At 42.2% G+C, this 15,982-nt stretch overlaps 1 protein-coding gene across 1 annotated transcript in view; it reads left to right on the top strand.

Moving 5' to 3' along the window:
* EGLN3 (egl-9 family hypoxia inducible factor 3) overlaps positions 1–8,176 on the top strand; it is a 28,307-nt gene extending 20,131 nt beyond the window's left edge. The window contains exons 2-5 of the mRNA XM_041400360.1: positions 583–702; positions 2,555–2,691; positions 3,381–3,454; positions 4,572–8,176. Of these exons, the coding sequence (XP_041256294.1) occupies positions 583–702; positions 2,555–2,691; positions 3,381–3,454; positions 4,572–4,609 (369 nt within the window). The 3' untranslated portion in view covers positions 4,610–8,176. The remainder of the gene's footprint in view (positions 1–582; positions 703–2,554; positions 2,692–3,380; positions 3,455–4,571) is intronic.
* The last annotated feature ends 7,806 nt before the right edge of the window (positions 8,177–15,982 follow it).

The raw sequence follows: 15,982 nt of genomic DNA, 5'->3' as shown, positions 1-15,982 counted from the left end.
CTGCCCTGTGCAAACACAGAACAAAGGAGCTGCACCTTTTTGCAGACTTTGCTCTATGGAGTTTTACCAACATCTCCTGGGGACCACTCACTTTGAGTTGCACACAGGGGTGTATATGACAATGCCTGGAAGATATGCTTAGAGGAGGATGGTGGTGGTAAAGCATGACATCCTGGGATTGCTTTCTACTTTCACTATGACTGGAAAATCTGTTTTGCAATGACTGCTTATCTGTAGAAACCCCAGCAAATTTCAGCTGAAACTGCCTCAAAGTCACGTAGCTTGTAATAAGCTTGTACCATGCATACTAGTGCTCTAGTTTCATTTTTTCCCCTTTAATTTTAGTGTATATATTGTGAATTATGAAGGGTATTTATTTTCCAGTTTTGAATTTCTGAGCTGGCTGAGCTGTCCTGTGAAAGACATTTGTGCACAGGTACCTTCAGGTGATGTCTGCTTTAGGTTTTGGATTGATCATTTGAAAAATAGTGAGCCAGACTGGTGGTGGGAGGATACTTAGCAAATTAAAACTGAAGGTAGGCATCTTGTAGAGTTAACTATTTTACAATCTGTATCTTTCAGGCCATGGTTGCTTGCTATCCTGGAAATGGAACTGGCTACGTTCGTCATGTGGACAATCCCAATGGTGACGGGCGCTGCATAACCTGTATTTATTACCTGAATAAGAACTGGGACTCCAAGGTGAGTAAACCATGGGGTTGAGGCAGAACAGGAAGGAAAAACTACTTTGAAAACAGAACTTTGGAGCTGTCTGTTGTTTCTGTGAACTCTGATGAACTTCTGAGCTGCTGGTCCATTCTTCATCTCTTCTTTTTTTTTTTTTTTTTTCCTGTCTGTTTTTGGCAATGCTTTGGAAGTAAGAATGTGAACTGTTTCCTTATCATCCTCTCTCCCATTCTACACACATACTGTTTTGTTGCTATAGGATAAAGCTATAAGCACTGGCTTGTATGCTCTTAACACTTTGTTTAGAGGAAAGAGCAGAAAAAGAAAATCAATTCACTACAGAATAAGTGGATTGTGGGAGCAGAGTAAAATGACAGCCCAAATTTGTGACTGTATCATTCTTGGTACTTCAGTCTAACCTGCAGAAGATATTCAGGCAGTTCCCTTTTCTTATTTATGAAGCAGTGAGGCTTAGGAAGAGGAACAAACATGGTTTGATTCCACCAGTGGGTCTCTTGACTGGTTAGAACTCTTGTTTCTGCCTGTATTACTATAAAGCAGTTAACTCAGCCTTGAATGTGCCATACCTTTAAATCAGAAACAAAAGAAGAGTTGGTAGAATTGCAGGATGTCTCTTTGCAAGTCTGTTGTCCTAATGTACCACAAACTGTTCATGGGTGTTATTGCTTGAAAATTGTCAAATGTTGTTTGGTTCTCTAACCTCTTTTTAGGCCCACATACTCTTTAGGAACAGGTAAATACTGTGAACCCCAATAAGTAAGCTCAGATACAGAGGCAATGTGATTGAAAAATGCAGTGTTGCAGAAAAGCACATCTTGTTGCAGAGTATATGATAGTGAAACATCTCAGTGTAGTAAAATGAAGGAGGAAATGCAAATATCCAGGTTTTTTTGTGCATTGCATCCTTATCCAAATAGTGAGGAGGTACCCAAGTGAGCACTAAGAAAAGCTAACTGAAATGCAGGACACTGATGGAGTTTATTATGTAGATGTGATGGTGATTTTATGTAAGTGTATGCTGGAGGACATGCAATATAAGAGTATAATCATACTGGGCTTTGAAAGCAGCCATGTGGCTCTTTAAACCTGGCTTTATAGTTTCTCACTGAGGTCTGCATGTGGCATGGAGGTACCATGTCAGGTTGGTGCTGCACTGCACTCTCTGATGTGGCATTAAAGTCTCCAAAGAGTGCTCTAACAACACAGGAGGAGGCAGGGCTCAAATTCATCCTTTGAAGTTTCCAGGGGGTGTGCAGATCACCAGACCTTTTTCCTGAAAATTGTGGCACATGGAAAGACAGAAATTATATAGTAGAGAAACCAGGCTGTGTTATGAGTAGGGAAAATGGTGGCTGGGATCTATAATGCGTTTGAGAAGTTTTACAAATCTAACAGTAAAACAGATTTCACTCTTCCTGAGGTGTAGAAGTTAACTCCTAAGTGATCAGGCATAGCATATGAAATACTGTAAGCAGTATCTAACAATTGTTGGGCAGAGAGCCTGATCTCAGACTGGTCAGGTAGAGCAGCTCTGTGGTATTCACTGGTTCTAGAAGTGTGACTGGAAGCTCAGAAGTTTCCCAGTGTTTGCTGCAGGGCTGGTGTTACCTTTATCTTGGTTCATTTGCTTTAGACAGAATTTTAAGGTGAAACATTACAAACTGGTAAAATCAAAGTGGTCAAGAGACACAGTAAGGTTTTCCAGTGTTGTCACGTAGGTGTCATGTTTATCATTAGATGTTTATTCCCTGTGTGTTAGGTGTGGAGGAGACATAAATAAGTTATTTTTCATGTAAATGTGTGGCTGTTTATATGTGCAAAAAAACAATCTTTCCTTTTCTTTCAGCTGCACGGTGGAATTCTTCGAATATTCCCGGAAGGAAAGTCTTATGTAGCAGATGTTGAGCCGATTTTTGACCGATTACTTTTTTTTTGGTCAGATCGAAGGAACCCACATGAAGTGCAGCCTTCTTATGCAACCAGGTAAGTAGCATATTTAATATTGGATTTTGGCTAGGAAAAAAACCAGAGCATCTCTTCTACCAGTATTTTCATCCAAAATTATGGCCATCATGTTTAAATACATGTGCATAAAAAATGGACAGATGTTGAGTGAATTTCCCGGTTTTGAGTCATTGGAAATTTTCTCATTAAGTAAGGAGGAGCAAGCTCGAATGATACATTTCGTCATGTGCTGGAAAAAAATGCCCTTAACCATTGACAGGAGAAATCTTCCGAGCTGGGCATAGCTGTTTAGCTGGGAAGTGCTGGGTTATTCTTTTGCCCTTGTAACACTATAGGGATTGTTGGGGCTACCATCTGTCAGCAGACTTTGAAAAGCTGATATGATGCAGGGCAGCCCCCAAGCTGCCTACAGGCGTCCCAGAACAGAAAAACATGTAAAGGTTTGGAAGCTACTTTTGCCCTCTGTTACCAGGGGCTGTGCTCTCTTTTGTGCCTCCAGCAGAAATTCTCACCTATATTTCTATCTGACTTGTTAAAATATGCACTAAAATGCTATCTGTGTTTGCCTATAAAGATGTGTCATTTTCATTCTACTTTTTTAGTCTACTAATCCAGTTTAGTTTTTGCTTTCTCCATGAGCATAAAACTCCAGTGCTGTATTTTAATATCAAAAATGGAAAGACATGCAAGATTTCTTTCTTTTATAGATATGCCATGACTGTGTGGTATTTTGATGCTGAAGAAAGAGCAGAAGCCAAAAAGAAGTTCAGGAACTTAACTGGTATGATTTTTTTTTTATAAATGTTCACTAGAAAGAATTTAATGCTTTTTGATATTTCCAAAGTCAGAGACAGATCAGGAGTGGTTGTGTAGCTACAAGCATGTGTAATGCATTTTTAGAAAGCTTTTTCTCCTGTTATTGCTGACAGTCAGTTATTTTATGCAAAGTGGAGAAGTTGTGACAGGAGATTCAGGACTGGCCCTAGAATCCCTGATGAACAAAATGGGGAGAATGGGAGAGACAGTTTCTGACTGGAGTCCCAAATGTCTGAGATTTTTTTCTTACCCTGGGTGGCTACTCCAATCACAGGGAGTCAGCTCTTCTTTTGTTATTTGGGAGGTATATTTTGCCTTCTCCAAACCCTGTTTAGTACCCCGTTTGGACTTTCACAGACAGTTTAATAATTGTGTTCTCTGAATGTTCGGAATTAATAGGGTCGTCTGTATTAGTGAAGGGCAGAAGCCCACAAAGAGGTGAGCCGGCTTTTTAATGGCAGCCACACTGCATTGCTGCTGTAGTAATGGCATATGAGTCATGGACTGAGTTGTCCAGATGTGTTCCAACACCCTACCTGGGATCATGATCTAAGGGTTGTTGTTCAGAGCAGTTTAAGATCTGGTCTTCAGGGGCTGCCTCCTCAAAATACAGTGTGGAGAGCACTTGTCTTTTTAAAAATGTGTGCAGCTGGGCAAAGTTGTAATTAGTCAAATGGTTTGCAGAACAGACTGTTGTCATCTCTGTAGCTTGTATGCAAAGCAAAATACTGGTTTCACCCTTAAAGAGGATCATGAAAAAGGGGCCAAGAGGCAGTGGGAGAAAAGTATCACTGATTTGGGGTCTCAGAGTTTATTGGGCCATTTAAGCATTGCATGAGTCATCTTCAGTTTGAACATGACAAATGTACAAGATCTTTGTGTGACTATCCATGTTAACATGCTGTGGTATCGTGTAGCAGTTCAGTCCACATAGTGGATTAATGCCATGATTCTGAAATGGAAACTGTTGTCCATTGGAAACAAACCAACTGTTTTCTGTGTTTTCAAATTAATACAGTCCGAATCCCCTGGTTTAACCACTTCATGTTTTGTTGTTTTTTTTTTCTTTCTTTTTGATGTAGATGCGAGGAAGAGAGAAGCACCTCTTAATGAAGACTAATCAACTGTTCATGAACTCTTTGTGAGGAAATATGATCCCAAAGATGACTTCCATTTCCAGCAAATAAGGGCAAAACATTTTTATGCACAAGTTGTGTCTAGCACGTGCATCTTATGCTGATGGTACTTAAGGCAGCCTCCTGCCATGCTGCATCTGGTAGAAGAAAGACTTGTTTGCTCTTTGCCTTTTGCTGGAAAAAATTACCAGGGTTTAAAAAAAAAAAAAGAGTATGTGATACTCAAGCCTAGTGGTAGTGGCTCAGCCAATTGGCTTTTGATCACTTTTGTAACTAAGATAATGGTCATTGGAACTAGTGGTAAAAAACTGAGTCTTATTTGCACTTTATGGGGAAAAAAGTTCTAGCTAAATGGGAAGAAGCCTTGTAAGTTTAAAATCAGTTGGCAGACTCCTGACAGGGACAGAGAGAGATTTCCCAGACATGGAAATTAAATTGGATGTTTGTAGAGCATTTTATGGATTGTCCCAAATGGACCTTTTGGTGTATTGTTCATCATTTGGCTGTGCAGAACATTGGTTCAACTCTTCAGAAACATGACTTCTCAGATGTTTGTCTACACAGTCATCATATTTTCTGGATTTTGTTTGCTCTTCAAGAGGCACATTCTAGCCCTGCAGCTGTACTGCCTTTTCTGTCCCAGGACCGAGGGGAAAATAGTTATGTATCTGTTCACAACTTCATAAAACCATTTTTTTTTCTGTTTTGAGCAGGCTGGGTTGTACGTTTTCTATTTTCACAGTTTAGTAAAGCAGCTGTTTTCTCCCAAAAATCTGGTAAACTTGAAGGCTTATGGCATACAATGCATTGGCCCTTAAGGCCAGCGATATGTAGAGAAGTGTTTGCTTTGCAACTTCTCCATCTGCTATGTTCTGTGTGACATAGATACGAATCTGAAAGGGAAAGATATGTCTGGCAGTCTGACAAATATATGATAAATAATGGGTAACTTGGACTTGATTTATGCTGCATATTCTTAGTGAAAACACTTGTTTAATTTTGCATGCATATGTAATTTGAATGAAACTGCAATTCCATTTCAATTGATCTGTGGTGGCAGGTAACTACTACTGCTGTGCCCAGGCTGTGAGATCAGAGTTATTCAATGGCAAAGCACACATTTTTTTTCTCCACTATTTTTTTAGACTTATTAGACTCAATGAGTAACTGGTGACCTATTCCAAATCTGTCTAAACTTCTGCAACCAGCACTTACTATGCAGTTCAGAATAGCTCTTAATGAAGCTGGGGTCTGGCAGTGAATGTATTTATCACTCACACTAATTGTTCTCAACCTAATACACTCACTTGCATTAATTTTTATCTCATGCTGTCAGTGTGTATGTCAGACCCTATTAAATGTTCCAAACGGATGTCCCCTTCAGTGTCCCATATTTTCCTGTGCCCATGGTGGTGAAGGTGGTATGTCTGAACCGCTGTCCCCTGCACTGCTTCCCCAAGCTCTGCTGCGTTCTTGTGCTGTGATGGGCTGCACTTGAGCTAGGGAATGGAAAAGTAGTGCTCCATGGCAGCTTAAATATTGGTGACAGAAAGGTGACAGCTGCATAGGACAGAAAAGAAGTAACTTTTATGACATAAAAAAATGATAATAGAAGATGGAGTATTTCTAAAAGCAGTTTTGTGTCTTAAAGAAAAGCTGAGCATCCTTCAGCCTGCCCATGAATGCTGAATGTAAATACAGCAGTGCTAAGAAACCCCTTATTCTCTCTGGCTTCTTCCAGAGATCCAGCTAAGGTCGTATAGGCCTGACCACTGTGCACCCTAAGAGAGGAGTATGAGGGAACATGTATGACTAATATCCTTAAAACTCAAGACTAGAAAAAGACAAAGAACGTGATAAATGTCCTTTAATGTTAGGAAAAACATTATTCTACTACAGTTGCTTCTAAGTAACACCAGAGACTTGAAGGAAACTTAGTGATAACTTGAAATTCTCATTCTGAAATGTTCACGTGGGAGGTGAAAGAGTTTGCGCTATTCCTTGAGAGAGGTAATCCTTTGAAATGTGAGAGGTGTTGGAAAAGACAGCATTACTATTTACAGAAGGTGATGGAATACACCTATTCAAAGTTAATAATGGCACATAAATTTGAAACTCCTACATGATTTTAAAAGGAGGAAAATCAGAGCACAGCAAATAGTGCTTTGCCTCTAGAAACTGTAACCTTAAAAGTTAACTAGAAAGCATTGTTAATACACATCTTACTGGAGCCTGGAACAGTGGAAAAACAATGTGGTGGAAGGGGAAAAGCTTTGTGTAAGGGCTGACAAAGGAAGGTACTTCAGTTATCACTGTTGCTACCAGCAGGTTTCTGCAGTGGTCAGCAACACGTGTGGTGAATGGAACATGGAGCAGTATAGTTGCATTTATTGTAAATAAATACATATTTTCTTTTTTGTGAATATCTTCCTCATCTATATGACATATATAGAAGACAGCGCAATTATTCTGTGGCAGGGAGTGTTGTCTTTATTAACACTTGTAATCAAGTGCAAAAAAAGTTGAGGGCTTGAGAACTTGAAACCAATTCCTCAGTCCTCCATTTCAGATCTTTACTCTGTTTTCAGTGGGATGATCTCCTTGAAGAAGCTGTAGTTTAATTGGGGGTGGGGTGTAGGGGGGTGTTGGTCATGTGTGATCTACACATGGGGAGGGTATTTCAAAGAGGCCCTTTCCTTATGTTTTGTCTTCATAGCAAACTGTTTGAATCAAATGGCTAAACAGCACTTGTCAGCCAGTTGTGAAAAGGAATGCTTTCTCTAAGGTTTTTGAATACCCCAAAAATTCTGTTTGTTTTTTTTTTTTTTTTTTAATCTTTAGGTAATGTGCCTTCATTGTTCTTATCTGTGAAGATGTTTCATGCTGTACGTACATGTCATGTCATGCAACTTTTTGATGGCTCTAAAAAACATGGTTGCCTTTTCAATTGCATAGGAAAAGTGTGCAGAGCTACTAAGCTGCAGTTCTCAACAGGAGGTTTTTGTTGTGCGGGGAGGAAAAAAGGCCAGGAGACAGTGCTGAAAAGCAAGAGACTTTTTATTCTTAAACCTGTGAGCACTGGCCTTTTGAGCAAAGTAGCCTCTAATAAATCTTTTTCTCTAGATTACTTTTGGTTCTGTGAAGAATGACTTCTATGAAATAGTGTCTAAAAAGTTCCACTTTTTTTTCCCTTCTATTTTTAAACAGTTTTAGTCCTGTGTGTTTTTTAAAATATTGGAATATGTTATATGTATTTCTTGTTGCAAAATAGCTGGCTCTAACACCACTTGCATCTAGAAGAAAATGTGTCTATTTGCAGGCAAATGACTAGTTCTACTTTGACTGTGATGTACTCCCAGCAGATATCTGAGACTGAGTTATGATTACATTTTCTCTTGTCAGGTTGTATGCTGGTCAACAATGCTGGCACTTTGCATTGGATTCATAAAGAAACCCCGAGTAGTATTTTACCACACATCACATTTTGTGTTCCTGTTACTATTAAAAAAATGTCACAGGAGTCAATAAACACTGGGTCATGTTAAGCACTGTGCTGTGCAAATCTCTTCAGTCTTGTGTCTTACTGTAGCCAGGAACGCAAGGGGTGGGTGCAGTGCCATGCAGCTGCATGTAGGGTGACACTGAAATCTGTATCCATGACTGTCTTCTGCTGTTGGAGAGCTCTTTTTTGTTGCCCTCAGCTTGGCACATTCCCTTGGTCACTTCCTGCTATTTTGAAGTTATTTACCTTGCTAGTGACCCTCTTCTTGAAATGCCCATTTGTTTTCACGCTCCTGTTGAACCAGATAACATTCTCACGATTCAATTGTTGTCCGATAAGTTTTATTTTTAACAGTGTTCACATCCTCCCCCTGCTACTTTTCCAGCCTGAATCCCACAGTTTTCTCCTGTGGCTGTGTGGGAGACTTCTCCTCACTCCCACTAACAGTGCAGTTGAATGAAAGCCAGGGCATTTTCACTCATTTGGTAGAGCTGTGAACATTCTGATTCCTTTAGAATCTTATGAAGAGTGAGAATTTCCCGTCTCCTATTTAAAACATGGTTTCTGTCATGGAGGGCTTGGATTTGACTTTTGGGATTTTTTTTTTGTTAGAGAGGGAAGAGATGTCTAAATAATTTGCCGTTGATTTAAGCATTTCTTTTAGACTGAGGAGTTCTTAGAGCATAGGGAGAAGAGCCATGGAAAGCAGAGGGGTTTCTCTTCTGAGCATGCTCCTCAAAGAGTAAAGGTTTCTAGGGACAGCTTGAGAAGAAGCTGGCTGTTGGCCATCCAGCTGCCAAGGACTTTGAACTCTGACTAAACTTTCTCTGAGCAAATATGTTTGCAGTAATTGTTATCTTACAGCTATTTAGGGGTTTCTTTCCTCCCCCACCTACCCAATGGGATATGGCTAAATATATTTGCACTGACAATTCTCATGACTCTTGAGAATGCATCTGATATTGGAGGTTGCACTGAAAATTGCAAAGGAGCATGACAGTGGAAGAGAGGTTAGTAAAACTTGATTCCCCTTTCCCACATAATGTTGTCTCCATGGAGTACTTCAGAGTTGGTTAAAAGTCCCATCATCTTCCACAAGGCATAGACAGAGTTTATCTGTCTTGTAGAAAGCAGGGATAATTTCATCTGCATGTGTGCTTATTATAAGCAAAGCTGGAGATGCTAAATAAACCATGCTGGGTCAATGGCAGTCAACAGCAGTTCTTGCATGGCATCAAACAGAGTCAATGCCAGCGTGCTGGGCACCCACAGTCCTGCTAGAGAGGAGGAAGTTTGTGATCCCTGATCTTAGCCAACACTCTGGACCTGATTTGACACGAGAGGAGTCAAGAGTGTAACTTGCTCTTAAAACCCCTCTGTGTGGGGCTGGTGAGAAGCATGGAAAGAAAGACCCTGTTGTCCAAACTAGTAGAGCTCTGAAAAATCACTTGTGGTTACATGGGTTCACATCTCCCTGGGTAGAGGGAGCAGAGCAGAGCATCCTCTTCAGGATGGATTATCCCATCCCTGGCAGAGGATGTTGAGTTGTTAAAGTGGATGAAAGACAATGGTTACTGTCATTGTGCCCTTTTGCTAAACCTAGAGGTTGATTAGCTTCCTAAAAGGGACTTGGCATTCTTCTGCAGCACCCAGAGGTTGTCTGTCAGGGACACGGTGCTGATCCACCTTGTGCTTGGGGAAGGTCTGGTTAGGATGCAGTCTTCGGGGGTTGATGTGGCATGCAGTGACTTAAAAAGCATGCAGGCTGCTTTTAATTTACTAATCACTGTATTTCACGCCAGCTTTGGCACCTGTCCCACCTATACAGTGGTTCAGTGGGTGACCTGTGGTCATGACTGTGATACATGGTAACACACCACCCCCTGCTCTAAGCCAGGGAGAAAATGCCTACTGTTAAGAGGCACCAGCTGCTTCTTTTATAAAAAGAAAAAAAATCAAGGAAGGAAAAAAAAAAAAGACATCTGAACAGACATTTAATTGTTAAAGGAAGAGTCTTAACAGACTTAAGCTCGGCTGTCTTCAGAGAGTTTTCAAAAGCATACTGCAAACACTTCTGTTTCAAAGCTTATGCTCCTTTATCTATGAGAAGCTAAACACTGGCTAATTCTTTAATTAGTTCCAACAAAATGTTTTTCTCTGTAGCCAAGGCTTGCTACAGGATAATTATATCTTTAGTTTGAAAACAAGTGTCAATACAGAGAACTGTTTTGATTTTTCTTTCTTCACCTGTTGCCTTCTACTTAGCTTCTATTCTCTTCATTTTCACCTGCAATATCTTTTCTTGATTTGGGAAAGGCTGATTACTTTAGCTCCCTGTGCTGCATGAATGGACATGATGGACTCAAGTGAGTACTGTGGTCTGGGTGCAATTGTACAAGTGCAGTGCTTGGGTCTCCTCCAGGGCCAAGGTGATGGAGAAACCTGAGCCACCATCAGTTAAGCAACTCAGCTTTTTAAACTGTAATAACCATGTGGCCATGGGCACCCAAGTGCTCCACTGCATGCCAGAGATCTGCATTTGGAGCTTCCCAACCTCCTGTGTACAACCACAGTCATCTATATTTCTTTTAGCAGAGTTCCCAGAGCACCAACAGATCTCCTGCTAGTTTGTCAAGAGCTGCCTGAGGCAGGGCTGAGTGGACACAAATCTTCTAGGCATCTTGTGTGGATGCTGTGGTTTAACCCCAGCCAGCAAGCAAGTATCATGCAGCTGCTCATTCCCCCACCAGCTGGGCTGTGGAAAAGATCAAAACGGTAAAAGCTTGAAAATTTGTGGGTTGAGATAAACATGGGAAAAGGGAAATCAAAAGCTGTGCACACTAATAAAGCAAAATATTAAGTCACTGCTCCCCATGGGCAGGCAGGTGTTTAGCCATCTCCAGGAAAGCAGGGCCCCATCAAGTGTAACAGTGATTTGTGAAGGCAAACACTATCACTCCAAATGCATCCTTCTTCCCCCAACATTATATACTGAGCATGATGTCATATGGTGTGGAGTATCCCTTTGGTCACTTGGGGTCAGCTGTCCTGGCTATGTCCCCTCCCAGTCTCCCACATACCCCCAGCCCCCCTGCCGTTGTGGCAGTACGAAAGGCAGAAAAGGTTTTTCCGTATGAGCATTGCTCAGTGATAACCAAAACATCTCTGTATTATCAACCCAGTGTTCAGCAGAGATCCAAAACTGCCACTGTGAAGAAAATTAACTACCTCAGCCAAAGCCAACACTGAGACAAAAACAGGGGGGAGAGGAATTGCCCTCTCAACCCTTCTCTGATCCCTGTCTGTCAGTGCATGGATGCAGGATGCCAAAGGTCAGACATGAGGCTTACCCAAGGACAGTCAGACTCGCTTCGTTCATCCCACAGGAGAAGATCCTCAGTATTAGGCTACATGGTATGTCCACGTGATGAGGGAGGAGTGTGACCTTTCTGTTGAACCCATTAAGTTGGTACATTGCTGAGGGAATTAATATCTTTTCATTGATTCGAGAGGAAATTTGTGTGAACTCAGTTATTGTAGCTTCTGTCTTCAAGAAAGATGTGGAAAAAAATGTTCCCCTATCAGTCACTGGAAAAAATAAACATGATCAGTGATCTACAAACTATGACCTGTGAGGACAAGCTAAAAGATCTGGTACTGTTCCTTCCAGGAACAAGGAGAGTGGGAAGGCAAGTGAAGGAGGAAGTAAAAGCATTATAAGTAGTTTGTTCTCTGTACTTGTGATGCATAACACACAAATAATGGGATAAAATTGGAGCAAGGAAGTTACAAGTCATTTGTTGGGAAAAGCTTTCTTATGGCTGGGATGCTGAACCACTGGACTACCTGAAGATGCTATAGAGTTGCCCTTACCAAAGATTTGGTTGGAGAAATGTCTGCCAGAAGTGATGTAAGTAGAAGTTTTTTGTTGTTGTTTTTGTTTTTTCTCTTGGAACAATGAGCAAGGACCTGCCAGGTTAAATGATATGTTCCGTGCCATGGCCATGTAAGCATTATTTTGGAACATACATGGTCAAGGCATCCCATGAAGGGAAGAGGTAAGAGGCTGTCCTGTTCCAGTAAAGGTTATAGAGACCACTACCTTGCATTGTTGCAGGACTAGACCAGGTGAAGTTCAGCCCAACCATGCCATGCGCAGTTGTTCTCCTCGCCCTTTTATTTCGGTCATGATGCACTCGCAGTTACCACAGGCACGCACTGCGCAGCAGGTTGGGCTTGGTGAGCACGCACCTCAGGAGGATCCTGCTGCCTGGCACTGCTCTGTGCTGAGCAGCACCTCTCATCTTCTTGGGCAGCACAGAGCTGAACCTACATTTTCCACAGCATCGGTATTGCCTTTTGAACCCGCTTGCTGTAAGATAGTTCATGCAGGTTACACTTATTTGTTGTCCAAACCTAAAGCTGTGCATTCCTCTCATCCTCTTTTTCCTGTCTCATATTCAAGAATTGCAATCGTGAGTGTGATGGCCCTTTGTATCTAGACTCAAGATATAGTAGGAAGCAACTTCCCCTCCTGTCCAGAACAGCCATGAAGCTGGTTGCGTTCTCTGTTTCCTAGGAAATGTGTTATAGGTCATCTTCAATCATCCACTACTCATGGAAATAATACTGGGGGAAAAAAAAAAAAAGGCAGTGTTGAAGAAATACAGAGTGGAGTATCAGAAGTTAGCATTTGGGGGCATATGATTTTAAAGGCAGGAACCTCTCCTCTCTCAAAAGTTCATGTTCTGATTAAAAAGAACGTACATGTGTCTGAGAGTCAGTGTTTGCTACGTCCATTAAACATTTTCTCCCCTTTGCAATCCCACGTTGCTTTCCAAGTATATTTTAAGTAATTCTCAGTTGAGTCATTAATTCACACATCTGAAAGGACTGGAGTTAACTAATGTGATCATAAATTCAATGACTTTGAATATCAGTACCTCAGGATAAGTGTTTATTATTAATATTAAATACTATGAGTAGTTCTTGTAAACTTTTCTTTCACTTTTAAAACTGGCAGTTCATCAAAATTTTATGTAAGGTTGGAACCTATACTATTGTTGCTGCTATAATCATGTTAATATCATAAGCTAAACATTTTCCCTTCATTGTTATTATATTTCCTTTTCTTAGCCTCTGTGTCAGTGCCCAGGGAACGCATGAAAATTGTTGGAATCTCAGCTTCCTTTCATTCCCCTTGTCAGCAAATCATGACCATAAGATGTAGACAAGGCCATTTTGGAGGACATGGGGGAGACCCCAGCCTCTGAAGGTGGCATGCCTTCCCCAAGCTGGCTTGGCATTTTGAAGGGATGGATCCCTCTGCCATCCCCACTGGCCAGAGCACCCAGCATCCTGACCAGCATCACCCTGCGCAGCAGCACAAAGGAGTTTTCTCCCCTGCCATCTTAAGACTCAAAGTCTCAGTTTGCTCTGTCCACTGCTGATTTTGAGATTTCTGTGCTATTACATTTATGCTCTGTCTCCTGACAGTTGAGGAATAGATAAAAGCACCACAGCTCTGAATATCACCTGTTTCATCACACAGACCTGTGCTTCTGCAGCAGCAACCCCATGATGGGTTTCTATAAGGGCTGGGGCAGGCTGAGGCTCCTCAGTGCCTTTGGGACCCAAGAAGAGCTGCAGATGTAGGGTCAGCACATGGCCTCCCATTCCCAGGAAATAGACTGGAGAGTCCTGCTCAGGCCTGGAAAATGCAGCATCTGGGACAGCACCCTAAGGATTGCACAGCTTAGGCCTTGCTGCCTCAGGAAGAGGCTCACAAAGTGCTTTTCCTGGTGGCCCTGAGATTGGCTCAGTTGGTCAGAGCATGGTGCTATTAACACCAAGGTTGTGGGCTTAGTCCATGTATGGGCCATTCACTAAGGAGTAGGACTCAATGATGCTTGTGGGTCCCTTCCAACTCAGAATGTTCTGTCATCTGAGAAAAGCATGAGCCATGTGGGATGGGAATGGCTCTACAGGACCCTCAGCAGAGTGTGGCACTGGGACTGCAGGTTGTTCTCTGCCCATGTACGCCTTGTTCTTGGTTATTACCTGTGAGTTTGCAATAGAAACTGATTTTAGGCTTTTCTGCATGCTGTCAAAAGTTCTTCAGATGGATTTCTTCCTCCCCAGCTTCTCTCAAGCTGAATCTAAGCCTTACTTCTTGCTCTTTTCTCCTCCCTTGAAGGCATACCTCCAAGTACCACCTCTGCCGGATCCTGGCACCATCTGGAAGAACAGCACTATACTCTCCAGCCCCAGCAGCACTATACTCTCCAGCCCCTTTGGTGCTGGACACCAAAGGAATGCTTAAAAATTAATCCAAAGCTTGTATTTCTCATTAAAAGTGCTAAATTGTTGGTGCACAGCCCAGAAAGTCTTTATGGGTTCAGTAAATAGTGTCCCCATTATTTAATAAATGACTTTACATAGAGCTGAATACAGCTACAGAATGATTAGGGAAACTGGGCAGTAATTAAAGGGCATGAGGTGGAGCCACTTTCTGCATGAGTCTCCTAGGGAAGAAGGACAAAGCAAACCCATGAGCACCAGCCTCTTTCCTCCCAGGGCAGAGAGATTTAAGTCAATCCCAGTTTAAACACAGCGCAGGCACCAAATGGACAAAGTAGTGGGTATGTCTTGGAGACCTTTGGAGCAGTTGAGAAAACAGCCCAGGACTGGGCATCCTCCCAAGGGGACTCAAAGTGTTTTCTCACCACTAGGGCCAAATTATCCCAGACTTACATACACACAAGTTAAGCAAAATATGTTAATTGACATTTCACTTGCTAAACACTCTCCCAGTTTGCACTGGAAGTAGTAGCATCCATATGTGCAAAGAGGGTTTTTGGCTCAATCCCCGCCCTGTGTGTGATTTCATTTGTGCTTTATACTGTCTCATTTTCTGCTCTTAAAAAAAATCCAAGAAGGCAAGTCCTAGTTTTAGGCAGGAACTGGCAAAATGCAGTAAAACCCAGGGGAGACTGGAGCTGTGGAGGGAACAGGAGAGCTGCCCAAAGCAGTATCTTCCAGTTTGCCAGCATGTGCTCCTTTGATTTAGACAGCATCCCAGCGACCCAGGGCACTGTGAGGCGACTGGCCAAGCAGTACACTGTGAACATGGCCTTCAGCATGCAGGAGGGCATGCAGCCCCTGCACAACGAGATCCCCTGCATTGCCTTCTTTGAGATGCATGCACGACCCCATGACCATTGTGTCATTGTGGTGGCCACCCAGGCCTGGAATGCTGCAGTCAACACAATGCTCCATGGACACCCAGCAGGCAGACATGAATTCACTGTGGGCCATGGATTCACAGCTGCTGGAGGAACACATCTTGCTGCTGGAGTCCTTTGAGCTCATGAGGCAGCTTAGGAAACAATTCCAGGATGAGCTCAGTAGTGTGTGAGAGCTGCCAGTGTCAGGTGCCTGCTTCTCACCTGGGCTAGAAGATGAGCTTTGGAGGGGTGTTCAGTGTGGCTGCCCTTGCTGAGAGTAGCATAGGCAGGGAAGACACCTCCCCAGTGGGGAGGTGTTGGGATGGGTGCCCTTTCCACTTGCTCACCTTTCCCGATATAAGGAAAGTTTTGCAAGTATCGCAAGCATGTGTTTTTCTTCACCTGTGCCAGGTAGCTCTGGCCCAAGCCAGGATGTTGTGGTAGTAGTGATGGAAATGTTAAAGAGCAGGAAATGTGGAGCTGGTTTCCCAGTGTGGTAAGGCTGGATGGCACATCCCAGAGCCATATATATATATATATATATATATATATATATATATATATATACACATCTCACAGATCAATATGTATATATTTTAATGTGGCTCTATCAGAGTCACCTCCTATGT

The sequence above is a fragment of the Onychostruthus taczanowskii genome, unplaced genomic scaffold (genome assembly GCF_017590055.1).
Source record: "Onychostruthus taczanowskii isolate IOZ18803 unplaced genomic scaffold, ASM1759005v1 scaffold1, whole genome shotgun sequence".
In the NCBI taxonomy this organism is placed as follows: domain Eukaryota; kingdom Metazoa; phylum Chordata; class Aves; order Passeriformes; family Passeridae; genus Onychostruthus; species Onychostruthus taczanowskii.
Note: the sequence above shows the minus strand (reverse complement) of the source record. Positions and strands in the feature narration are given on the sequence as shown.